Raw genomic sequence first — 27,161 nt, 5'->3', positions numbered from 1 at the left:
TGGTTGCTTTAATGAATCAGTGATGTTCCTGGTAAGGCTAGTTACATGGGTAGAGACGTGGTTACCAGTAATACTGCTGTCAACTATCCAAAACTAACCAGCAGGAGTCACACGACCACTGTTTATTATGACAGGCAGCGAAAAAAGACAGAGGAACGGCAAAGCGGAAGTGAGAGGAAAGGAGCAGGAAAACTTTTTTGGTTAACTTGGCCATCGGAGAGTTACACCGGTACTACCGTGATGAAAACAAAAAAGCTGTGTACACCGAGTTAGAAAGTTTAAAGGGGGACTTTTGTCGTTCGGGTATAATGGGACTCCCCACTTTGGAGTTCAGTGACTCTTTTCTGGACAGTCCGGATTTCAGAGAGCGACTCAAATGCCATGAGATAGAGCTGGAGCGGACAAATAAATTCATCAAAGAGCTGATCAAGGATGGGAACATGCTCATCACGGCGTTCAAGAGTAAGTAGCCCAGATGTGCCCTTTACGCACAGAAAACAGCCGCAACATATGTAACCCCAAACCCTGGAGGACTTGTGAATGAAACACACGTTGATAATCACAACTTTATTTGGGTTTTAGTGTCTAAATGGCTCAGTTCCTCTTTGAACTAAAACTTAAAGCAAAAAAAAAACAAAACATGTGGCTCAAGGAGTGGGAAACTTGTGGAAACCATAAAAAACTCATATGTATATAAATATGTATATGTGCTTAATTCATTTATACGAGGTTGTTTGAGTAATTCCAGGATTTGTTATGAGTTGCATTCATGCACAGGCTTGTCTGCAGGATTGATCCCAGTGTAAAAAAAAAAGCACAGTCTCCTCTCTGTGATATGAATGGGCTCACTCTGCTGTAATACCTACTGGTTTCATAAGGCCACAGCCAGACATATGGAGATCATTAGTAAAAGCCCAGAATAGGCTTTCACTTCAGCCTATTAATGAAGGATGCTTTCCCTCTCCGGGGCCTTAAAGTCACCTATCAGAAGTGAATGAAAACAGAGACTGCGGTTAATCCCTGTGAATGAGAGTTATATGATGATGCCAGCACTTTGCTGCGGGTCGCTGTCCTCTCAAATTCCAATTTTAATCTCAAATTTCTCCTCGCTGATTAAAGTGGACTTCCTATTCTGCTATATCATAGTAGGTATGAGGGTTTGGTCTCATAGCACCCGAAACTGAGTGAAATGGAAAAGATTAGAAATATAATAAAGATGGAAAATAGCTTGTCCTGACATAAGGTGGCCATGCAAAGCTGCAGTATATTGCAGTATATTACAGTGTGCTGAAAAACCGTTAAAGCGGACGTTTTGAGTCATCTTACATTTTTGGTGTATATGTGTGTTAAAATGGTGATGTTTTCACAAGTTAAAACCAGATTGAAAAAACAGCATCTAGAAGAGACGTATTGTGTTTTTTGGAACGAACCCTATCATTTTCCTATTATCTCTCATTTGAATGAACGCCTTGCTTTGACTACAGTGTCAGGAAAACACAAATTCTCATCTCGGGGCACCCCAGTGGTCAGCACAATCATAATTACAGCTATGTGTGTGTGTGTGTGTTTGTGTTTAAACCATTCAGTCTGTGAAGGTCATTAAAGTTTTTGTTATGCGCTGCACAAAACAGCAATCATTATTTTCTCTGTCGCTCTTACAGCACAGGTACAGAACATGTTTTTGCTTTTTGCTGGAGTTGTGGGGCCCGGCAGTCGGTCAATCAGTGCAGTGAAGCTTGGGAACTCAGTGAGGTGAAACGCCGCCTAAGACTGGCCGTATTGATGGGGGCTCAGGGCGGCAATATGAGGCTTTTTGTTTGTTTGTTTGTTTGTTTTTACAAATTAAAATATCAATAATTAGATGGAACATATTGTGCATTGCAATTCCGTCTGTGACTGCATGCGTTCATGCCTAAATTCCTCCCTAATGCCGGAAATTGGCCTTTCAGAGATATGTGGGATGTTTTGGGGCATAGTCATTTGCTGTGGGTGTGTCCAGCGTCGAATTCGGTTGAGGCTATTATTGCAGATTGACTGTGTCCTCCATTAACTTCTTCAACACTTGTACAGTGGCTTTACAGTAGCTGGTTATCTCTGCCTCAAGCTAAGCTGTTTGCCAGTAGTTTGGGGATTAAAGCCAGCTCAGGAGGAGGAGGGTAGGACTAACAAACACTGAGCTGCCTCAAGGCGTAAAGTTACATGTTGTTTTGAGTGAGTTGCAGAGATCCCGGGGCAAGTCGGGCTTGACAAGACCTGCCATCCACAAATCCTAGGGGCCACAAATAATGCCTGATCACATGGGTCCAATCTGTCACTCAGTAGCTATGTTCGTATTCACAGATGAGCTCTTTCTTAACTGGTTTCGTTGCCACCTCACAGGAACATCTCACCTCGGTTTGAATTACCTGGGTAAGCTCACACCTTAATTATAGACCTTTCATGTTTTAACCTCTCGCCATCAGTCGTGACCGTATTGGCCCATCACAAATATTGTTTGTGTGTACAAAATATGCTTTGGTAGTTTAGAGGTCAAGGCTAACTTACCCCAATTCATGTGTTGTGAAAAAACAAAAATAGGATGGTGTACGGTCGCCTGAAGATGCCCGGCTTACTAACATGGGTTTTAAAAAGCTTACCGTGGCATGTGAATGTCTTTTTTTTTTTCAGTTTTACTTTTTGCCCTCAGTGAGAACTTAGACTTGCACAGCTGAATGGGTACATTTTGACATCAAGAGAAAACATTATATTGGGATCATCATATCTTTTACCTTCCATTTGAAGGAACCTGCAGTGCTGCTGCTCAGTCAAAGAGGGTAGCTGGCGGATGCATCCCTTTTATTCTTTTTTGTTGGCAAACCATTCTCAATAGGCAGGACACCAAGTTGGCAGGAATATTATGTTCACTGGTTTATTCATGGCAACTGGAATGCTCAATAGCAGGGTGTCGAAGGTGCATGCAAATAGCTTAACCTGAATAAGACCCTAACTGGACTGCGGCCAATAGCTACGCTGATATGCATGGGATACCCCACACATCTGCATTCCGAATTGAAACTATGCCTTGGTTTGGGTTATTAACACAGGAAAATTGTGTTTCTAAGGTCCTAGTAGGTCTCACCCCCCCATGGCTGCTTGCTGATTTGGTTTAACCCCTGCCAGGTTTCTGCCAAATGAAAAGCCCACAGTGAGGAATGTAGATGAATTGTAAACATTTGGATTACCCAGAAACTTGGCTCAACCTCTGCTAGCTATAGAATTTGTAGTGTTTATTTTCATGTATTAATCTAATTTACATTTTTATATTTACATGTGTTTAGATTCCACACAGTGCTCCTTTAAAACCCCAGTGATTAGAGATGCAGTCTGTGACATCAGGCATCTGTTCTGCTGAATTGTCTTTGAGCAAAGCACTGATCTGTAGCTGACCCTGTGCTTGGACTTAAAGGAGAGGGAGGCACTTCAAGAGATGGATTTCTGCTCTGGGGATCAATAGGGGGAAAAAAAGTAAATTATTGGTGCTTTGTAACTTGGGACACCAGAGTCGGTTTATGACCCTTTATGACCCACCATCAGTGGTGACATTAGTTGAAGGCAATTTTTATGGACCTTTCCTTGATTAGTAATAATCTCATGTTTCAATCTTGGATATTATTACCATAATTAATTGGCCAGACACTGTCTGATGGACCAAGCTGGGGTAGACTTTCATGTTGATACATTATCAGTAAATGGGTTTACGTATTACATTACATTATATTACATCACTACAGTTCTTGTGTAAGTGCGACTTTGCCTGTGAATTTCCCATGGGTAGAAAGTACAAGTTTATTCATAATTTCAGCAAATTTTCTCATTAATTTGCATTTTAAAAATCAGGTATTGAGTTTAAAAGAATATCAGGTACAGTATGGTTACAAAACAAAACTATATTACTATATATAACATATTATATACTTAATCTGTATATTTCATTTTCATATTCATTCATGTATATTTTTAGTTTTTAGTCTTTATAGTCTTTATTGTATATATTTAGCCTTTATTCTATTTTATTTAACTTTATTATATGTTTCTACTGTTGCTGCTGGAACACCAGAATTTCCCTGGTTGGGATCAATAAAGTATATCTATCTATCTATCTAAAACCCTAACACAACCTTGGTTTCTATAGTCATCAGGAATCCAACAAGTATTACAGTATAATATACTACAATATCACCACATATCATGTATGTACAATTTAACAAGGTAATGATGCAAACTGTTAGAGAGCTGGCTCTTTTGTTTTTTTTCTTGCAGACCCAAAAGGCTGTTAATGTGGCAGGAACATATAATGAACATGGTCTTTCTTCCAGGTACCACACAGCTTGGCACCAGGGACAAAATGGATGTTATTTTTCTTTCTTGTGAATTTTCTTTCTTGTGAAGCTTGTTTTGAATAGAAATCAATATCCATCTTTTCTACACACAGATGCTTGGACACAAGAATAAAAGAGAAAATATTGCCGTCTGTTCTTAGTAAACCATCTTTGTGCCTCGGCTGTATATCTGTTCATGGCCATGATGAGGAACATGCTGTCATTATATTCCCAAATCCCACTAACTGTTGGTGTTTTATCAGTTATATGGATAATTTCGCCCAGGTGCAGGTAGCATTTGTTTACTATCTGCAGCAGCTGTAAATAGGGTGCACTTACTGTTCACACCTGGTGTAAATAACAACTGCTGATTTTTGTTAATCCCACCTTTTGACTGCAGTAATTGCGTATACTAAGAACCTAATTATCCCTTTGTGACCTGGGTGGGGAAAAACTTCAGCCTCGAGCAGCATAATGATACATTTCGGCTGTGGTTTTTTAAGTTTTCTAGTCCACCAATCACTTGGGCAGGCAGAACATCAGTTTGTAATAGCTTTCTGGTGAAATACTATAAGTGGCTTGGGAATTTGGGGATGTGCCAATCACGTTTGAGAAAAGGGGGACTGGAAAAAACTTATTAAAGGAACTTACAGGGCGGCCACAGAAAAAGCCTGTTAGCTCATGACTGTATCTCAGAAACACTTCAGCAATGGACTTTTTTTGGTGGAACCGTTTATTTACCACTTTTTTGCTGACGCCAAGCATGAAACTTTAAGTATCGACTGATAGCTAGTGCCCATCCAATCCATTACTTTCATTGAGCAGCGTAGGTTTGGACCATTAGTTTGGGATCACTGGACAAAGTAATTGATAGAGATCCTCTTTATCCCATTATCTGAGAAATACAGGCCTCTGTGTGCCGAAAATCAGAACATCACGACAGTTTGCTTTTATTTTCTGACATGTCACTCAGGGCTTTTGGTATCAGATAGTCTTTGGTAAAGATCTCCCATACCCATACTCTTTTTTTTTTTTTTTTTGTGCCAATACCTGTGTTTTTAGTCTGTAGGTGCATCCATAATATTGTATTTATGGAAGTACAGAAACGTGCATTTAGGCGAGTGTAGTAGTTTTTAAATAGTTGAGGGAGTACATTTTGGGGATTACCAAAATTTAGCTTCAGCTCCTGGTGCAGCTTTTCCCCAGATTTGCTTCAGTAAGCAGTAACTATCTCATATAGTCATCTTAAAATGAATTGTTAGAGATAAAGGCCTAAATTTTAAATAAAATCAGGTGTGGTTTAGAGCTGTTACGGCCTTGATTTCTAATAAAACAAAGCTATTAAGCCATCGGTGATCCACTAATTATTAGCCCGCTGTGGGCTCTGTTACATTATCACATATATGATTAAAAATCTAATTGCACTGACAAATTATCTGACATTGAGCATTCAAACATTTGTGGCAAAACAGCATGCACTGAACACTCAGAGCGGACCCTGGTGTGTTGAAGGAATCCACCGAGAGCTGATCTTATTTTTGGCAGCCCTTGGGTGATAGCTGCTGTCCTTCACACACACACAATGGGTAAAACAATGAGCAAACCGCTTATCACTTGCCCACGGCTAGAACAGGTAAACCACCTAATTTAGGAAGGGATGCGTCACTGCCCTTCCACCAGATATCTGCAGTATAGGTTCATAGCCTGTAAGTTTTGTTTTACTAAAATGTAAGTGGTACATTTATCATCCCCTCACAATTATCTTTTTTTTTTTTTTTTACTGCAGGAGAGTGGGTGAATCACAGTAGGCATTTCATTCTCTTAAGCTAACTAAATAGAGCCAGATTAGAAACTTGAAGAACACCCATTATTATGTTAGCTCGCTCTGTATTTATGCCACCTCCCCATAGTTAAGCCTGTTCACTAGCAACTCAGACATGCTTCCTCCCTAGGTTACATCCATAATGAATGGTTGACACGCAGGGGGTTGTTATTATAAAGACTACAGTATTTAGCGCATGCTTAAATGGTATCTTTACATGTTCCAACTGCGCCTGCATAATTCTGAGGTTTTCATTCAACTTAATATAGCACTAATTAGAAACTGGTATTTTATTATATCAATAGATGACGTGAGGGCTTCTTGTCAAAAGTGATTTCGCATTCCTCTGGGAACTCGTGTTTGTTTGTCTGAGTACAGATGATGCTCCCAAGGCTGAGCCACAGGAAATGTCCTGTAAACATGCTTGTATAACCATCCCCCCATCCCCACTCAGATAGTATTTGGCCTGACATCATTTTAGTCTGGTGAGTGGGTGTGTGTCTGTGTGTGCAGCTCGGGCTGTGACTGTGAGGCAGAGTTTGTGTCGCAGGATTATACATTGTAATGTATTGCTGCTTTGGCTCCTCTGATGAATTTGAAGTCATGTAACAGCAATGAAATACAGGAGAGCGTTATGTGACTCGTTTAGCAATAAGGCAGAGCAAAACTCGAAGTGCAGTCCATGCAGCGCAAGGGACTGCAAGGGTATTTTGTGGACAGATTTTGATAAAAGGATTAGACGTCGTATTCCTAAAAGCTCGGCGCTGCCGCTTCCCCTCAGACTGTGCAGGAACAAAATGTGTTAGACTCCAGATTGAGGTCTGTTCTGAAGTGCTCTGCTGTCGCTCTGTCATTCAAAGTGATTGTCACATCATGCACACCATTGTCACGCCGACCAATATCTGTGGTAGTGCTCTGTTGCTTTTGTTGTCTCTTTAGTTAAGTCCGAAAAATGATAAGGTGGTGTCACCGTGTTTCTCCTCCATAGTGCTGCATGCAAAATCCACTTATTCCCTTCAGCTGGACACATTTAACAGCGTGTATGTGTATTCTAGTTTTCGTCTTAGTGTGTGTGAATTTTATGATACTGTATGCATTTAAATATATCAGGGGTGACTGAGACAGCTATGTAGAGAGATGTTTATTTCACCTGAGCTAAAAAGCCATTTCCCCCCCAGAATGCAACGCTGACACATTTTGCTGGAGCGAGCCACACAGCTATAGTGTTGCAGTGCTCTTATTTTGGTTTATACATGACGCATGAGGTCAGTTGTTACAGACAGCCCAGGCCCTGCTGCAGACTTGGCTGACTTAAATAGTCTGCATACATACTTCTGACAGATCAGGAGATGCATTAGGGAAAATGCTGTATTCAAACACAGCTTGTATATGCTCAACTCTTCATTTGGAGGATGCGTGAGAAATATTTAAATCAACAGTGGACAGCGAATGGCCTCATGGGTTATCAAGTTTATATTATTGGAAAGTGTTTAGGGAATGGGTGCTTTAAATATGTTTTGCATGCGTCTTCTCTTTTCTTTCTTTCTTTTTTTTTTTTTTAAAGATGCCTTTATTTCTCAGAAATTGGCTCCAGCAATTGTATTTGCCTTGATAACGGCAACATGGCGTCTTATAAAATAGAACATTTGTAAAGTTGTTTTTGTGCAAATTCCCCTGAAAAGATGAATAGAACATTTAAATTATAAATCAAGTGAGTGCTCTGTTTCAGGCTGAATTTATCTTTGCCAAAAGTGGTGTGACTTGTGTCGTCTGTGTTTCCTCGCCCTTCTGAAAAAATCTCTCTAACTCAGGCTAAAGGCTACAGACTTTTTTGATAAATGATTTGAGCTGGGCTGTCTGGCTTTTCTCATTTCAGCAGAACTGAGGGGCTAATAACTTTGATCTTTTTCTATTGAGCTTAAGAACAGACTGTAGCCTCCTACCTACCTCATATCCAAGATGCATTTGCTGATATTTTCAGTCTATGCAGATTAGCTGAACACAGTGCAGATATGTAGATTAATAATGTCTGCACAGCCCTATTTCTCATCATCAGATTTTTATCGTCGGTAATCTGTCTCATTATAATGTGCAGGGATAACCTTAATTATTTTTATTAATAGGTTTATTTTAAGGAAGCTGAACTATGTTATAAAGTCAGGATGAAATGCTTGATATGATAAGTGTGTAAGTGCAGGATTTACATAATTTATAGCGTTTAACAGATTATTAGTCGGGTGAATGTGTCATTCTGAGATCTTAAGTTCTTAAGTTGCCTCGATGAAAGATGAATAAGATAAGATGCAAGTAGCATTTTTTTTATTGTTTAAAATAATCAACTTGGCAATGCTCAAGGCTTGCTCATTCTCATAGACTGACAACTCATACAGTGGACAGCTCATTTTTGATGTTATAAGGCAGAAATGTCGCATTGATCAGATTTTTCTTCAAAATTGCACTTGGACAGATTTCACTATTATTATTCCACAGAATCATGCAAGTGCAAGTGCAGAACATTAGTAAAATATTGAAATGGGTTTGGCATAAGATATTTTTTTGGCATTTCTTCTTTATTCAATAGCAATAGCGGAGAGACAGAGAGGATGACATGCAGCAAAGGGTTCAGCTCAGAATCGAACCAGGACTTAGGCTTGATACGTGGTACGCACTCTAACAGGTGAGCCACCAGAGTGCCTCAAGGTAACTGTTTTTTAAATAATAATAATAATAAAAAACATGTTATATTTACCCAGATCCTTACTGCCAGTTGTAACTAGGTGCACACTTCTTGAAAAAAAAAAAAAAAAAAAAAAAAAAAAAGCACTGCACTTTCACAATCAGCCAAATGTCGACAGTAGAGGAAGTGATCTGAATCCTGTTGTGTGCAGTTGCGTTATTAAATCCGCTTTTACCATCAGCCATAAACTTACAAAACCTTTGCTGCAGTATAATCAAAATAAACAGCAACACAAGGTGTCACCAGTAACTGTAAGATATATACTGTATATGGGCCATATCACCACGTATTGTGTTGTGATTGCTCCTCAGCCACGCTGCGACCTCTCTGTCACATGAGAATAAGTCAGCAGGTGGACCAAGTGCTGTACAAAGCTACTTGCTGTTCAAACAGCAGTGAGAATGGAGTTATTACATTAGGTATTGTTTCGGGTAGTGCCTGCGGTGGGAAAGTTTCGGTATGCTCGGGGAGTGCAGCTATGCTCCTCAGACAGCTCTGCTCCCTCCCCTGCTGGGTGGCTGACGGGCAAATGTAATTGTAAGCGGGTGGAAGAGGCCTTACCTGAAGTGTAGCTCCCCCATCACAATCCCTCCAAATAGAATCAAAGTGGCACAATGCACCCTACTGTTCCATCAAAGAGATCCCCTGTCTCTCGTTAAGCTGGGTGCATAGAAGCATCCCCTTTGAAGACCTTCTCATCTCAAATCAGCAGTGTCTCGCTGACAAGATAAAGTAGCTATGCTGTATCTCGCTGGTCTATAAGATTGTGATATACGCGCAGACGGTGCGCTGTGTTGCACACTATCTACAAAAGAAGACTTGTTGCACGGTCTTCTTGTTTGCCTCCATTAAAGACAGAGGGGTGTCGTAAAAGCATGATGGTCTGATGCACTGTGAATGCAGTTTGTAAACAAGCCCTGGAAAGAAAATTATGTTTACCTTTAAATGGATGTTGAGTCATTTTAGAAGTGTAAACGTTCGCTGTTTGTCCAAAGTGGGGATGTCGCCCTTTTTTTTGTGAAGGCCATTTATGCCTTTGACAAGAATTTCTTAAAAGCTTTTGTGCACTAATTTGTATTAAAGGGATCCATTAATGCCCTCTTTGGAGATTTCTGGCACAGAAAGCACAAACAAGGATTAGGGATGGACTGATTCAAGTGGGATATCGCTATTGGCTGATACTGGCCTTGTTGACTGCCATCGCCCTATCAGCCAATAAGATGACATTCACTGATGGCAGAGACCGATATTTATCTGTATGTTGTTGTCCATGGCTTAAGACTAATGGTGTCCTGTCAACGGAAAAAATCTGTGTGGGGTGGACAAACATTCTGGGACCACTGGGACCAAAAGGGATTTTTAGCAATTTTAATATCATTTTTATGTATTATGCCTGTCACCTATCAAATTGGATCAGCTTTACATCTATAGTGACTACAACCAGTGAGTTCCACTACCAAGCTGACTCCAATGAGTGTCTCTTGCTATTGCAGTTATTAATCACTGGCTGTCCCCTTAGTTGACTGAGGAGGGAGACCCGTGAAAAAAAGAATTATTCTGAAATGTTCCCGTGGTACCGACCATACCCTCCGTCAGGTGAGAAAAACATGTGTGCTATTTAGAGAGACTAAACTGGGGCACTGTTGCAGATGAAAGTGAAACACAAACGGACCATCAACACCAGGGAGTCCCGTCTAGGGATCCGAGTCGGCCTACAAGTCAGGACTGAGCAGGAATGAGAATTGATATCAGAGTCTGAGTCAGAACAAGGTTGCACATTTCCAAGACCCAGGTCTCACCAAGCTGCGTCCTTATCCACACCTTATCCTTATCCATAAATTATGTTATCATGATGCGTTTAAATGTAGTCTTGCAAAATTTTGTTTCTGGCAAGAAACTAGAAGTAAATAGGCTACATTTGTTTGAAGGAGAAATTTGTACAAGTAGGTAGTTGTATAGCGGGCTAAAAGGCTTTTGAAGCAGTGACTTTTCACAAAAAGAATCTTCCTCATGTGAAAGAAGGTTATAAAAATTGCTTCATAAATTTGTATGATTGAATTTGTGCTCATTCAAACATAGTATAACAAAGGCCTGGTACTTGGTATTTTGTATTTCATATTTAAATGGTATTTTTACCCATTGTATTGTGTATTGTACAGCACTTTGTGCCTCTGGCTGTGAAAAGCGCTCTATAAATAAAATTTACTTACTTACTTACTTACTTAGCCTAACAAGTTTTGAAACAAATATCTGTATCAGCTACCTGCCAAATTTGTTCTTTTAAATATTGGTATCAATCCAGAATTTCTTAGTCGGGCACAGCAAGGATGCTGCTCATGTGCCTTGTGTGCTATCACAGAGATTTGTTTCATGATGAATGTGGCTGTCACATACACAGTGCTGCAAGCCCAGTATGTAGTCTTCATCTTCTCGCATGTCTCAACATGTGCTGGTCAACAGAGGGACATTTACAAAAGAAACTGTAAGGATCTATCTGACTGGAATGCAGGTTTGAGATTTCCCTTTAAGAATGGAAAATGATCTTTGATCCTACTTAACAACAAAGGATTCTTTAAAACTGACACTTTGCAAGCATAAAGTAAAATCACACATGCGGATAACTCAGTTTGGATAAAATCTGGTGAAATTCCCCGCCCGAAACGTGTGGTCATCAACATCGTGCATGTTCCCACATAATAGTTTTGTCTTAGTCGCTACTGTGGGAATCTGTACGTTTCAGCTCTTTTCAACAAAAGTGCAGACTTTACTGCAGTGTTGTCTGTGTTTTGTCAGGGGTTGTCAGCAGATGGAATGCGGTAGTATGTGGTTGCCCTGGAGACAAGATAAAGGCTGTACCCAGGGGGCTCTGATGTGTGGTGACTGGCAACCACAATCCTCTCTCACATCTCACACACTGGGCACTGAGTTAACTGGGTAGCTGCGCCATCCAACCATGTCCTGGCTGGGTGGGCAGAGCACTATTCCTTGATTGTAACCCGTCCTGAAGATACACCATAACAATTGTTCTTTCTGCCACCCCATTGTGCACACCCCGCTGTGGGAAGAATAATTACGGCTGATTAACTCCGGCACAAGAAAATTGCATGCAAGGTGTGATAAAATGTTGGCTCAGGGTAATAAAATTAGAATGCACTATTTTAAGGTGCCAGTAAAAATAGTGTATTAATGAGTCAAACCTTCAGAAATAGTTCTTTTTTATGTCTACAGCTCTGGCTGTAGCTGTTTCTTTTCTTATTTCAATGTTTCACTTCACGTGGTAAATAGCATCTTCGGATAAAGACTTTATCAAAGTTGGACTTATTTCCTTTTATTACTTCCCTGAACAACACAGCTCTTTTCCAATGCATATGCTCAAGATGGGATATAGCAAAATTCTGCGGCTGTCACAGGACGAGTGGAAGGGCAAGATGAAATATGTAGGGAGCTCTGTGTCTCATGCACCCTGTTAAGGTGCCATTCCCCTTTTCTTTCTTTCTTTCTTTCTTTTTGCCTATTTTTTGAAAACAGTCCTCTCTTGGCTGCTCCTTACCCTATAGCATTAACACCTATGAGGGTTCATTCTTCACTGTGGCTATGGTGACATACCTAATAATCACATGGCTAGCTCACACTGAGACCCATAATGACCGTAAGGAACATGCTTTTTGATGCTAGGGCTTTTATACAGTGTGCTAGCAGTGACTTTATAGGCTACTGTCTGAAAAAATGTTTGAGAATATAGTTGGTTGGAAACATAAACATATTTAAGAACTGAATTCATACATATGAATAAGCGGGAACTTGCAAGACAGACTTCCTGCCTGGTAATAAAGTATATTACTGAAGACCTTTCTGACTTCCACTATCATTTACTCTAATTTGATTTAGTTATAACGTGGTTATGCAAAACAGCAGGGCTTCATAAATGTTGAGATTAAAGGGCAAGCTTGCCAAAAATTGATTTGACGTACTGCAAGCCGCAAAAAATCAGTGTTCAAAATGAAATTGCTAAAGAAAAAATTTGATGAAACAATACATTAAAAACTTGAGTGTAGAATGCCTGCTATAAGCAAGGGCATAGTGACTAAGATAACAAATTATTATATGATACACTGGTTAAGGCTGCTAAAATGCTTGAGCACATAACTTTGAGTGTGTTTTGCTGCTCGTGTGCTATTTACCAAAGGTTAAAAAAAATATGGGCTGTTACTTTATTTTTCTTTTTACTCTCTTCCTCTTTCAATTTGTCTTTGTTACTTGATCTTGTGATAACTTTCAGTGAGTTGGCGTCTTTGCAACTACTTGCTCAATTTTTTTTTCTCTCTGCATTGCTTGGACATCAAGCCGCTTAATGAGCAAAGGGCCAGAATAATTTGTCGTCATTCCCAACCCGAATAAATACTGCGCATAAAAACACAATTTGTTGTGGCAGCATCTTGAGCATAGTCCTAATTAAAATATTGGAAATATTTATTCATGTATATGTTTACAGTATCAGCTGACAGTACCGTAGAGTTTGAAAGGAGCAGCAACAGGATGTCACTAACAAGCCGTATCATGAAGGCATCTTAACACCTATTTATTCAAGCAATTTTAAGATCATGGTAAACTCTTGGTAGAGTATTAATTAGTAAAATAATGGACCCTTCAGACAGTTGCAATCAAGTATTTCCAAGGTCAGGACATGATGGTCAACAACTATTTTTAAGTTCATTTAGAGCCAGTATGTGATGTTACAGGCTCAAAGGTCTTTACAGGCTCACAGTTTTTAAGTGAGAAGTCTGCATACTCCATAGTCCTGAGTAGACCCTCATTACTTCATCATTATCTTATGATTACTTCGCCTTTTTGTGCACCCTCATGTGATGCAGTAATGAGGAACTAGGCTACCTGCTAACCTCTCAGTATTTTGCACCACTTTACTTATTGGTGCATAAAAACAGTACAGTTTAGTAGTCAGCTTTATTTTTTTACAATTATGGCTGTAAAACCCCTCACTACACACTTTATACACTTTTCTCAGACAGGCATTAACATTTTCTCACTTTTCTCTCTTGTTTAAACACTCAAAGTTCAAACCTTCATAGAAAAATAAGTCCAGTATTATAGAATGAACGCATTCTGTACTGGAGGAGATTGATTGACAATGGTCTACAGTCCCTTAGCCAATCAGGACGCAGAACACAATGCGCTGTAAAAAAAAAAAAAAAAAAAAAAAAGCATGCAAAATTGCACTAAAAAAAAATCTGCAAAACTGCGAGGCCGCCAAAGGTGAACCGCGTTATAGCGAGGGACAACTGTAACTCATGTTTAAGTAATTAGTCATGAATGAGTCATTACTAGTTTTGTGCCGCTCGGAGTCAGAGTTAATCAGGAAGGACTCATTGATAATGTGGTCAATATGATGATTCACAGATTTTCATGAACTAATCACTACCTAATGATTTATTGATAAAGGATTTCCCAGTCTGTTCCCCTGTAACTCATAGTCCTCTGTTAGGAATTGTTAGGAAAGTACTTGTTAAGGATTCATAAATTCTCAGATCGCTCATCACTCATTTCTCAGTTAACTAATCATTAACTAATGACTAGCCACCGGATGAAATTTGATTTGGAGTTACTCCAAAACTGCCTTTTAACTAATGGTTTACCAGCAGTTAGTTACTCATTCATTTCTTATTATCTCCTTGGTCACAGCTCAAAATTGTGTGTACTTTATTGTGAAGTGTCACCATGTAGGCTATTTGTTGCAGTTACATATAACTTGATTAATTAGCAGTTGATTTGAATGTGATCTTAGTGTCCTAGTCATTGGAAGACACAGCAATGTGTGGCTTCTTACTAGTTCACGCTACTGTTACTGTAGTAAACATACTGGATGTATATATCTGTGTGTGAGTGTTGCCTAGAAACACACCATGGACACAACAGTGTGAGATATTATATGCCAGAGTATGTGTTTTATGATCATTAATAGATTCGCTGTATGAAGGTAAAGAAAGAATGAGACACTCCATTCCACATGAACGGCGTGATGTTGTCAAGGTTTTGGTCCTCCAGCCTTTATCAGGATAATTTACAGGGCTGGAGATGATTGACATGCTCAGTACATTAAAAAGGTTTAACAGAGGTGTGAGTCATCGCAGTAATTGGAGATCAAGCTCAACCGCTTTTTCCTTTTGCACATGTCAGACAGCTCCTCTATGAAAACATGGCCAGAACACAGCAACAGTCACAGTCCCTTAGCAGGCTACAAACCACCATACAAATCAACAACACAGTCCCAGTTAGAGACCTGGAGAAGTAAAAAGAACTTAAGGAGTTGCTTTCTCTGAAAACATGTGAAACCCCACAGGTACGTTGTGTTTGACAGAAAGACAGTGATGGCTGACTTTAGCGGAAAAAAACTGAGATCTACACAGAAAGGCTGGTTATATGTATCAGCGGTGAAACAAACACTTCCCAGCCAAAAGCAGCACAGAAATAAATCATGTCTATTGTGCAGGCTGCTGAGACTGCAAAGTCATACGTTTAGAAATGCAATCATCTGTGTTCAGCTGTTGTTGCCAAAACCGAAGGACCTGCAGTATGGCTGCTGCAGGATGTTACACCATCTGAAAGCCATACGGATGTGGACATGTTCATTATCACCGTACAAACTCCGGCATCATACCAAAGCATGTAGTAGACCCGCCGGTCCACCAGAGGAAACCGTGTCAGTGTCATGTTTTGCGTCGTCTAGGCATCACAGTGATAGCTTGTTAGCTAATTGTTAGCCCGTTAGCGTCTTAGATAATGTTAGCTAAAATACTTGGTTAAGGTGAACTTAAAATATTATCGAATCTCACTGGGCAAGGGGAAGAAAAAAAAAAAGTACAAATGGGTTTATTTGTATTAACTTTCTTTTATATCATTGTGTTGTTAAAATGCCACCACTCCTGTTCATCCAAATGACTTTTACACAGCGACATTTGAGTGTTCAAATTGTTGAAATATTTATTAAATAAATAGGCCACCTGTAACTGGTGATTTACCGGTTAGAAGTGGGCGGCGCTATAACCAAACCTGTGAATTCACGCCTGTGAACTCGATTGTGCTCAACGTACTCCAACTTCCTCGTTCGACGTCATGTGGTTTATGTTTTGTACACAAGAATAGAGTGGTGAAGTCCCGCCCACCCACTTCCGGTACATGGGTCCTCAAAAGCAAAAAATTATGAATGCAATCCAATGGGTAGATAAAAATTATTTTCTGGTCCCGTTTGAATTGTGCCATGGATTTCACATATGTTGTTTGTGGTATTTAAAGATAATTTTTCACGCAAAGAAGACTACAATTTAGCGCGAAGAATATTAATAATGTTAGGTTTTGTGTGAGCCCGCTTTGTGAACTACAACTCTTCGCTGCTCTCGGTGCGAATGATATACGTCACCACCCGCACTGGAAGCCTACAACAGACATGGCCATTTCTCTGCTCCGCGCTGAGTTTTTGAGGTTCTGAGTTTTTGAGGTTCTGAGTTTTTCGGCCCGGCGGCGGGGTCCGCTCGCCCTCCCGCCCGGCCCGGCGCTCCGTCGGCCCTTGGAGACGCGGACAATCAGGAACAAAACACACTGGCATCTTGACTTGAATCTGGATGGAGGGAAACGGCGATGACGTGACGTCACATACGCGACACAGCATGTAGTCTTTCTAATTGTGTTTTCTCAACAGCATTTAACTGAACAATGGCGCAATAAACGGTCAAACTCTTGACATGAAAATTTGTTATTTAAGCCTATAAGCAACATTTGTGTAATCCATGGCATAATGACGGGGGGACCAGAGAATAATTATTTTCTGTCCATTGAACACCATTCATTTTTTTCGCTCCGAAAGGTCCCATGGGGGCCCAACGGAAGGGGTGGGACTTCACCACTCTATGGCGGCCCAACTGGAGCCTACGTTGGAAACCATAAACATCGTTAAGTAAAAAGTTTACCAAGTATAAAAGGATGTCTTACCTTATCTGCAGTTTCTCCTCCCCCTCCTCTCTGAGATGTATCAAAAGATGGTTCCTTTGATTACAAAAGTCACTAAATAACATAGGCACACCCACATGTTCAGCCATTGCCGGTTGTAACAAGAACGTTTGTCGGTTCTGCCTGGAACGGTTTGAAGTCGTGACTCGTGACTTTGAAGTTGTGATTCACAGGTACGATTCCCCGCTGGAACGCAACATAACTGTACAAAACCATTTTTTTTTTCCTCAATCTGGTTACACAAGGATCAGATGCAAGTAGCATTTGACTGCAGGGGTTTTCCTGGCTCAAACTGAGGCAGAGGTGGTACCATCCTGATCATGCGCACACGTGCATGTATACCTCATCTTCAACTGGCTCAAGCAAACACTTTACAAGCAACGTATTTTGTGTTTTAGGAGTCTAATATATAAGTAAGAAAATGACAATTATCATGTTAAAGCATAATTTATTAAAAAATAAATACAAATAAGAAGGTGCCCTGTTCAACATTAAATTCAGTGCAAAAATTTGAAATCTTACCAAGAATATTTCGTATTTCTAGTCCAAAAAAACCCTCATTACACTTAAAATAAGGCAGTTGCCTAAAAAGTAACTTGTTTTTAGACCACTTTCACTTGTTTCAAGATAATTTTTCCTTGTTGCACTGGTAGTTTTTTTTTTTTTTTTTTTTTTTTATTTACTGAACTTACTGAACTGTGTTTTAAAAGCACAAACAGCTAGCTAAGAGGAGGGCTGCGAAAGTGGAAATTCAAGGGAGGTCGGTTGGTTTGACAAGATCCTTTAATTCACACGTGAGCGGGCAAATACTCCCCGCAAACACACACGCCGCACAGATCCGCAGTGTGTGTGAGCTCGTCGTATATCATCATATAGCAGTCAAACTAAGCTGCATTTTCACTTCCACTACCAGGATGCCGATTAACAGACACACTAGTGAAGAAACCGACACACAAAAGAAAATCCTCCAGGAAGAGAATTTCGCGGCTCTTTTCTTCCTCTTTGGCAGTTTTGGCAGCGACTTCCGGTGCACTCTTGTTGATACAGCGCCACCACATCGGTGCATCCATCCACCACAACACTTGTCAGAAAATAACAGTTTTCCCGACGTCAGAGTTTTGAGAGCCGGGAGCGGCACTAAATTAGGCTGAGGCGGCCGCCTCGTAATTTTATATGCAGGAAAAACCCTGGCCTGGAGACGTTCTGTTACCTGGTACTGGGTTATTTCAGTCCATAGCTTAACAGGTATTGAGTACCGATACCCAGCCCTGTAGCATATACAGTATGTATGTATAAATACATTTTAAATAACCTTAAACAAACCTAAAGCATAAGTAAAAGAAAATCTCTTCTCCCCTCGACCCAAAAACAAAACTGTCATTAAAAAAAAAAAAAAAAAAAAATCTGAAATTCTAATGTAGAAATTAAAATCCAATAACACTTTAACATGTTACTAGTCAATGCTCCTTCCTTTTTTCCTTTATGAGCTGAGCTGCCAAAAATTAAACCAGTCTAGCGGTGACAAATACAATCAAGTCAGAAACTCTAATGTAGAAAAATAACAGTTTAACATGTTACTAGACAATGCTAGTTTTAGCCGCGCTAGCTTTAGCCACACTCCTGCTGCTGCTTGGTTGAGGTTCATTAGCGTTAGCGTCACTCCGGAGCGTATCGAAAACGTGACATTCCTGCAGAGTAACTGCCTGCTGTGTGGACAGATGTTTCTGCTGCTAGCACTTCCTCCCTTGGTCGAAATAGAAGTTTTGAAAGCGTTGCAAGTGGCTCTGTTGTCGTCTTTCCCCGTGAAGTATAACCAAACTTTCAAACGCCTCTGCCTCGATGCCATGCTGTCTTTTTTTTTTTTTTTTGTTAACATGTCATACTGTTGTCAAGTGTCTGCAGTATTTAGTTAACTTTTTCATTTTATTGGGAAATAATTTCATTCATAAGCAAAAATTTTCAGCCTCCAAACCAACCTTTCCTCATTTTTTAATTGAATTTAACTCACTTTATAAATCATTAGCCCTTGTTAATATTGTTAATAATAAAAAGAATAAAACATTTTTTGATAGCTGTGATAAGATATTTAATGTTTCATCTGACTTTTAATGAAATTGTGGGAAATTTTGAGAAATTATTATTTATTATTTATTGATATAGTTGTGAAAACTGTCCTGAAAAATTTGTAAAAATGTAAATCTATAGCCAAGAGAAGAATAAATCTTAAAAGGTTGATATAATATCTTTTTTAGTATAATGCAATATATGTTTCGGTCGTGACAAATTTTGGGAGAGGTAAAACATTGCAAAACATTATGAAAATACAATATAAAGATTGACAGTTCTTTTACTAGATATGTGACCTTTAGATATGGTACAATATATATAAGGAAAAATTTGGGGGAATAAAACATACAAAATTTTAAAAAATTGCCAGCCCCATTTTGGACACTTTCGGTAGAATGACCCATGTAATTGTTGAAAATGCATCCTATACATAGACTCATTTTATTATTGTATTCTATTTTTGTTTCTGTATCAGCTCTCATGTATTGTGTGTATTATGTCATGTGTGAAGTGTTTGACAATATTTGTGAATTGATATCTAAATAAAGTTAAAAAAAAAAAAAAAAAAAAAAAAAAACACGCTCAAAGAGAACTGGACCAAAAAAAAAAAAAAAAAGACGCTGTGCTGTCTCTATAGCAACACATTGTGCGTATGACGTCATAGCGCATGCACAGCGGACTCGATAGGGAAATCGTTAAGCACTTAGGCAAATGAGTCCAAGGATTTGGACCACTGAGAACCGGCTCTTAACAAGAACCGAGTCTCGAGTCCCATCCCTAGTGGCAGTAGGCCTACACCACAACCACAGTGTAGCAGCCTCGTGGTATTTTGGATGTGTGTGTATGTGTTGTTTTTTTAGGAGCTAGGTTAGCAGACAGTATTCCACACAGGCATCAAGGGTGGTCTTGCATAATTGGGCTGGCCTTCTTCTTATTCATTTTTTTTTTTTTTTTCCTGAAGGTTAATCTAAGGTAGTCTCGTAAGGATGATGCAGCCTTTATGATGAATTATTCTTCTTTTACTTTCGGTGTCTTAGGGAAACTATGCAAGCACTGAGTGGAAGGCATTGGTTGGTCTGTGTTCTGCGAGACGGGGGCCTGTATGAAAAAGTCAGAGCTAAAAGATCATCCATTATTGATGGTCCCGTGAGCACATCGAGACAACTGCAGCAAGGTATTGATCTCAAATCAGCGGCTTTAGAGTCAAAGCGGGAGCAATGGGAGCACAGCGTTGGCCCCGATGCATCTTCTGGAAGGTTCCATTGAGTGATGCTCAGGATTGCTGTTAAAGCGTGGACTGACAAGTGCTCAAAAAAATACATGCTCAAGATACAATAGCTGCCTTTAAGAGCCTTTCAATCTCACTAGTACTTATTGAGTAAAAAAAAAAAAAAAAAAAAAAAAAAAGCTTGCCATTGTTCTTACCAATAACTGAAATATACTGAAATACAATATAACAGAATGCTTGCTGTTGGGTGGAGAAAAAGTAGCTGGTGGACAAATATAGAATGATTCTTTTTTTATTCGGTGCTGCAAGCAATTTATGTTTCCGGGGAGATGAGAGCATTGATTTTTGAGGTGTTTTAAGGCCAGTTTGTACTTTGGGTTGCCTGCTACTTAGACAAACTTTGACTGTCGCAGTAGGAGATGGCTCCTAATAACACCCAAAATTGTTTTCTGTCAACAGTTTGAAGTAAGTCAAGTATCAAAAATCCAAAAAGTTAGTTAATAAACACCAAAAAAATTCCATAGTACCTAAAGAATAAACAATTGGTTAATTTATCATTAGAGGTGTATTTTTTTCTTCCAAAAAATAATTGTATTATGTACAACATCAATAAGTGCTCATTTATTTATGATGTATAATGCTATTCAGTATTTAGTTATATTTGTGCAGTTATTTTAGAGAAGTCTGTATAATTTGCTAAATGATAGCCTTTGTTTGTTTGTTTTTTCACTAAGGAGGGACATTGCCCAGACGCACATAACCAACGCTGGACCAGAATTTTATTATTGCCATTTCTGGGTTTCCAGTGTTGTTTAATCTGTCCCTGCTGTCTTAAATATCAGGAACAAAGCCCAGGGCAGGACACCGGTGAGCCGCCCACCAGCAGCCTAAGCTGTGAAGCCACATGACTCAAACGGGTGAAATCATTTGCCCTGATTTTTTTCCCCACATTTTGATAAAATTTCACAATCCGCCCACTTTTAGAAATAGCATCACTGTTGTTTTCAAGAGAATTCATCACAAACTGCAGTCTGCATGGTTGCCTCATTGACAGGTCTCTCTTCAAATTACCTCCATCTCCAAAACACACTGTCTGTCTGTCAGAGGCAAAACGGCTTCATGTGTAGAGCTACAATAACAGGCACTGAAAAATATGCACCTGAAGCAAACAGCCAAGCTCCTGCATGCACGTGAATTTACGTTTTGTGGAAAGTCTGCATGTAGTGTGAACCAAATGTGAAATGTAACCTGTGTGAAAACACAAGTAGCCCATGAGTGAGGTAAATGGTAAATGGTAAATGACCTGCATTTCTCTCTTTCTAGTCTACCGACCACTCAAAGGACTTGACATTTTTGCCTCACATTTAATCATTCACATACACAGCCACACACTGATGGCAGAGGCTGCAAGATGCCAAGCTGTCCATCAGGAGCAGTCAGGGGTTCAGTGTCAGCATTTTGAATTTTGAAGTAATGAAGACAGTACTCAGTAGTTTCCTCCAAAAATGTTTCTTCCTCCCACTCTGTCACCTAATAATGGAGAGACTAATAACAGGGACTAATAAGTCTAAAAGGTCATATAATAATTTCCTTCCAAGTGTAATTTAGATGAGAAAGCTTGTTTGTTTTACTAGTTTTAAATAAAGTGATGAGGGCTATGCCAAACAGAATGTAATTAGTTTCAGTAAAATAAATACAGTATCATTAAAATTATAGAGCACTATTGGGTATATAGCTTAATATTATGGTACCTCAGCACTGTATGTTAAAAGGGGCTGTTTGTTTAATATTAATGAAAATAATGAATGCCACTTAAACAGGTATAATTGCAATAACTCTCTGAACAGCTTTTATAACAGAGACATTACAATAAATTTGGCACACATTTTGATTTCAGCTGTTTTTGGTGTTTAAAGCTAAATAAATAAATAAAATAGCCACAATTTCTGAGTGTTTGGTTTTGAATCAGATTTTCAAAGTACAATTTCAGAATGGCTTACAAAATCCGAACAGGCTGCGCTGTATGGAAAGCTATTTTAACATTTATTAGACTATCGGGCATTAACATTACAGATATCTACAGTGTCATTTTGACTAGATGTAATTACATTGTGACTAATGAGAATTTTAATTCAAGGTAACTACAGCATCGTTCTGAGTGGTCAAAATTCATAGATCTGCTATTCATATTGCAGATCTGCAACTGAATTGTGGATATCAGTAATGGAAAAACCCCATACACACGAATGGCAAAAGCAGTTTGAATCTTACTATTCAAAATGCAAGTACAGATATCTAAAAATTGTATTCTGACTAGTCAAAATATAATTACCGATATGCTGAATTGGAGCTGTGACTAGGCAAAATGACATTCCAGATTTCACTAATGAGTATCCAGTCTAACTAATAAATATGAAAACGGCTTGCCATAGAACTGACAATCTGGCAAGACTGATAGTAGGATCTGACAAAGACGATGACTAGACAGAGGGTTTAAATTCACACAAGGGCAATTAACACAAGCAGGCGCAGGTGACAAGGAGAGACACAGGGAGTTCACACTGGGAGCTGACAAGCTAGCTAGGGAAACACAGGAGGCGGGACTAGCAGACTGGGTTAACAGGATCACAGGTGACACACATAACAAAACAGGACTGCAGGAGGGAAGTGTGACAGAGTCTGCTAATTACTTAATTTTCTATCAGAATAATTTAAGTTTCAGCGTCTACAGAGTATACTGTATTCTACCTCGTCGTGTGCATTTATCGTACTTCGCAGGAAAGAGTCTTTTAAGTTGAAAGTTCTTTGAACTAAAGATGTAACAGCAGATGAGAGAAAAGAGAGAGAGAGAGAGAGAGAGAGATGCAGTCGGTGACTCACTGCCAACAATGGATATGAAGGAGATGTGTGCCTTGCTCTGGAGATTTCGAACTGTGTAGGCTGGAAACTAAAATGTCAGAGTATTTTAGAATCTTGCTTGCTGTTTTGCCTTTAATTATAAATTCACCAGCATTATGACATGATAAAAGCTTCTGTGCATGCTGAAGCATCATCCCACTCATTAAAGTAGCCTACTTGTAAATGTAAACATAGGTTACACTCACATCAGTAAGAACATACTGACAGTTCTAACACAGCAGACCCACACACTCACCTTTATGTGACTAAGGGGAGATTGAGATTGAAATTGGTTGCATAATTAAAAAAAATTTAAAAAAAATAATAAAATAGGGATGATTCATGTACTCGGTCAGCTATATGGGGGTCAGCTGTGTAGCCACTTAGCCCTGTGCCTTAAAAAAGTAGTCTAATTGCTTTTCCTCTCAGGTACATGTTTAGGAAAACACAGTAGCCGCCTTTCCAGTATCACGCCATTGCGAGCTAGGGCTGTCTTTGAGCCAGGCGGTGTTAATGGCTCATGGTCTCAAGACGCAAGAACAAAGATATAGCCCCACCGAGGTGCGATCAAAGACCAGAGGTGACAATGGAAATGCAGTCGGTCATGGCATGCACACGCTCGCCTGTGTTTGACACGTACATTGTTTTGGTCCATCTTGCTGTTGCATGATGTAGCCTGGTTTTCTTTTTCTCCAGTGGATCGCTCGCCAGGTGTCCATGGTGTGACGGCAGGATGGAGTTCCAGTGCCGTTACAATAGTTTGAAAGCAGAAAAAAAATTCAGTGATCTAAAACATCACTGTAAAAGGCAGATTTTAGTGTCAGGTCCTCATGAAAGAGCAAGGTCTCCTTGATAGACCCATCATTTTATACCAATCATACAGAAATCCATCCATCCATTGTAGAGGAGCCAGAGCTAATTTCTCAACTGACAGTGGACACAATAGAGCATAAGGCAGTGCAGCTACAAGACAAGAAAAATTCACTCTCTGCTATTGTTATCACTTCATTACGTATAACTCAAAGCTAAATGTAACAAGTCCATGCCCAGTATATGGGCGTAGTCTAAATCATTCCAGTGATATAAATGTATTATTCTGGGAAATGTAGGAAATCACTACCTGAAATAGAAGTAATGGAAGCAGGTACACCAAAAATTTAAATTACAGCACAAAAATTCATCACAAACTGTAATGCATGTAACACCACAAACCGATAATATTTAGCAGTGAAAGAGTACTTGAGTTTTTTTTTTTTTTTTTTCCTGTGATTGTACCTCTTTATGTCTACTGCATCTTTTTTTGACAGAAAGGTTAGGCAGCTCATGCTGGGCTTAATTTTGTTGGACAGACCTGGCTATTATGATCAATAGACAAGTGATAAACTATATGCTGCAATAAATCACATATGAACTGCTATTCTATGAATGCCAGTGGGCATGAAATTGGACAGTCAGCAGGACATAAATGTGTGCTCTTTACTACTAGGAATAGCCAAGGAACTGTCTCAGCAGCTTCACAAGTGAGAATGCCGTTCTCGTGGAGGAATTCAGCAATTTTGCAGTTGTAGCTAAAACAAATGGTGAACTTAAACGCTCAAAGCAAATTACTTTAGTGTTGACTTTGAAACATGGTGGTAGGACAAATGGAAAGGATTGCTGCCTGTTTAAATTGAGATGCTCTACTGTCAGAGATCCAGCACAAAAATAGATTAAGATAGCCTTTGAAAAGAGATGATTTATTAAGCCAAGGTTTTCTAATGCATTTTCTCTCACTTAAGTAGCCTGCTGCCAAACCCTTCTTTAATCAAAAGAATGCTCTCTGATCCAAAGCATGCCTTGACATGCGGCTATAACTGCAGGACCTGCGGGTCATAAGTGAGTCCACACATCACTACCCTCTTTACCTGCGCTGAGCAGTTCATGGATGACTTTGATATATTATGCGTACCCATTGCACGTATATGTGAAGAAAGTTTTGCTGTCCACCAACATATGCATAACTTGACCCACGTGCTTTGCAGGCACACCTTCCATGTGCAGTGCAACTGTGAAATGCTTTTTTCTAATGCACAGATCGTCTCATTTTCCAGATCTCTCTGCTGCAGTCCAGAAGTTCTCCCTGTCCCTGCAGGAGTTTCAGTTTGAGTGCATAGGTGATGCTGAAACAGATGACGAGGTGAATATTGGTAAGTCTGGCTCAGTGAGGCCCAGAAGGGTCTCGCTCTCTCTTTTCTCCTAATCTTTCATATCCTTCCTCTCTGCTCTTCCTAATTAGTTGGGTTGTCACCTCAATCATGACCTTTTCCTTGGTATTTCCGAGGGGATTCTCTTGGGAAGCAGTTGCAAGCTATTGGCTGCACTCCTCAGATGTAATGTAAGAACCAATGTCCCCTGGCCCTGGAGCAAATACTCAAAATATGATGTGATATTATGTTTGAGCAATTTTATTCAAATAACAAGCAGTTAAGAGAAATGAGAAAGGCTTTGCCAGACTCAGTGGGAAATGTTTTTCAGATAAAGTTGAGCGCACTGATTCCTGGAAAAGGATTCTGCTTCATGAGTATAGATCTTGCAATCGTCTGCATTGCATGTATAATTAATGCTATTGATTTGCTTATGATGCTTCCCCTGTATCTTTTTTCATGCCTTTAAGAGATCAAAGAGACTAATTGTGATCAGTGTGAGAGATTAATGGAGGTGCGAACCTCCTGCCTCCAACAGGAATATGAAAGCAGCTGTGCAGGGAGCTTCTATGGCTCTAATGGGCAGGACTCCCAGCCTGGCCTTCTCTTCCTCTTCTTTTTCGCACTGCTCATTGTACCCAGCATGGGTCCTTCGCTCTGCTGAATCACTGTCCATCTGTGTGGCCTAGACAGGATGTGAACCTCCTCTACATGAGGCTGTAATCGTCATCTGAATGCGTAATGAAAAGACCTTTTTTCACACAAAGCTGCAGTGGCTGTAACATAGGCAGGGTTGAGGAAGCGCGGTTATGCTTATTGGAAAAATCCACACCCAAATCCAAGCCTCATTAGGGTCTAGCATGCTTTAATTTGAAGCAGTGTACCCTTCCCCTGGCCTTCAGTCAAGACCGCTGTTGATCTGAGATTGAACAGTGGATATTTAGCAGCCCACCTGCTATCCAGTTGGACCTGTCGGGTATTTGCACTGCAGACTGCTGGCACTGTGGAGCACACGCAAATGACAGAGGTGTAGGCATCTGTAGGGACGCATTTTGTTGACTGTCTAATGCAGACAATGGCAAATTAATTTGGTAGGTCTTTATTCAGGAGCTCCATGGGTACAGCATTGGCACAATCAGTGTCCAGACAGGGATACTGAAATGATTTGAGAGGTTCTTGATGTTATATGTAATTTTTGAGATGCCTTGTATTCATGAAGCACAATTTCCTGCAGCATAAATGGGCCAAGAATGCTATTTTCTGTGTAAGAATTGAGTTTAAGTGTTCAGTATCTTCTAAAAAATGAAATGCTTTGCTCTCACTGTGAGCTATACGGCTTTGTTTCCTCACCATCACAGAGAGAAAAGGCCATGATTGCTATTTGAGGAAAAAATGTAATGCCCTGTTGAAATCAATCTAGTCATCAATGAAACTGAGCTTTCTGACTGACATGGCTAAACCCTTGTCCGAATGCCAGCCATCATCTTGATGCAGCAATGCTGTAGTTCACTTTGATGCTCCCAACTTCCCAGCATAACATCAGGATCCTGTATGTGCTGCCAGACGGGTTCACCTGACCTTTTATCGATTTCACTCTATGACTTCCTGCAGTGACATTCACATTCCACACCAGTTATCTAGGAATCAATGGGAACAAAAGATTGATGTGGCCATAGAAATTTTAATTTTCAGAAGAGTTACAGGTCCTCTCTCAGAAGGTCATTCCTTTAGTCTCTCCAGAATTGCCCAAAATCTTGTGCACTTTCAAGAAACTCTAATTATCTCAAAATATACAGTAGATCTAGTAGCTAAATGCCAACACACCTTCAAACCTTAAAACCACCAAACC

At 39.7% G+C, this 27,161-nt stretch overlaps 1 protein-coding gene across 4 annotated transcripts in view; it reads left to right on the top strand.

The window, feature by feature from the left end:
* Nucleotides 1-211: 211 nt before the first annotated feature.
* Nucleotides 212-27,161, top strand: part of arhgap42b (Rho GTPase activating protein 42b) — a 73,911-nt gene continuing 46,961 nt past the window's right edge. For all 4 annotated transcript variants that reach the window (XM_030066802.1, XM_030066804.1, XM_030066803.1 and 1 more), the window contains exons 1-2: nucleotides 212-462; nucleotides 25,220-25,315. In XM_030066802.1, coding sequence (XP_029922662.1) covers nucleotides 309-462; nucleotides 25,220-25,315 — 250 coding nt within the window. In that variant the 5' untranslated portion in view covers nucleotides 212-308. The remainder of the gene's footprint in view (nucleotides 463-25,219; nucleotides 25,316-27,161) is intronic.

The sequence above is a fragment of the Myripristis murdjan genome, chromosome 13, assembly GCF_902150065.1.
Source record: "Myripristis murdjan chromosome 13, fMyrMur1.1, whole genome shotgun sequence".
Classification (NCBI taxonomy): domain Eukaryota; kingdom Metazoa; phylum Chordata; class Actinopteri; order Holocentriformes; family Holocentridae; genus Myripristis; species Myripristis murdjan.
Note: the sequence above shows the minus strand (reverse complement) of the source record. Positions and strands in the feature narration are given on the sequence as shown.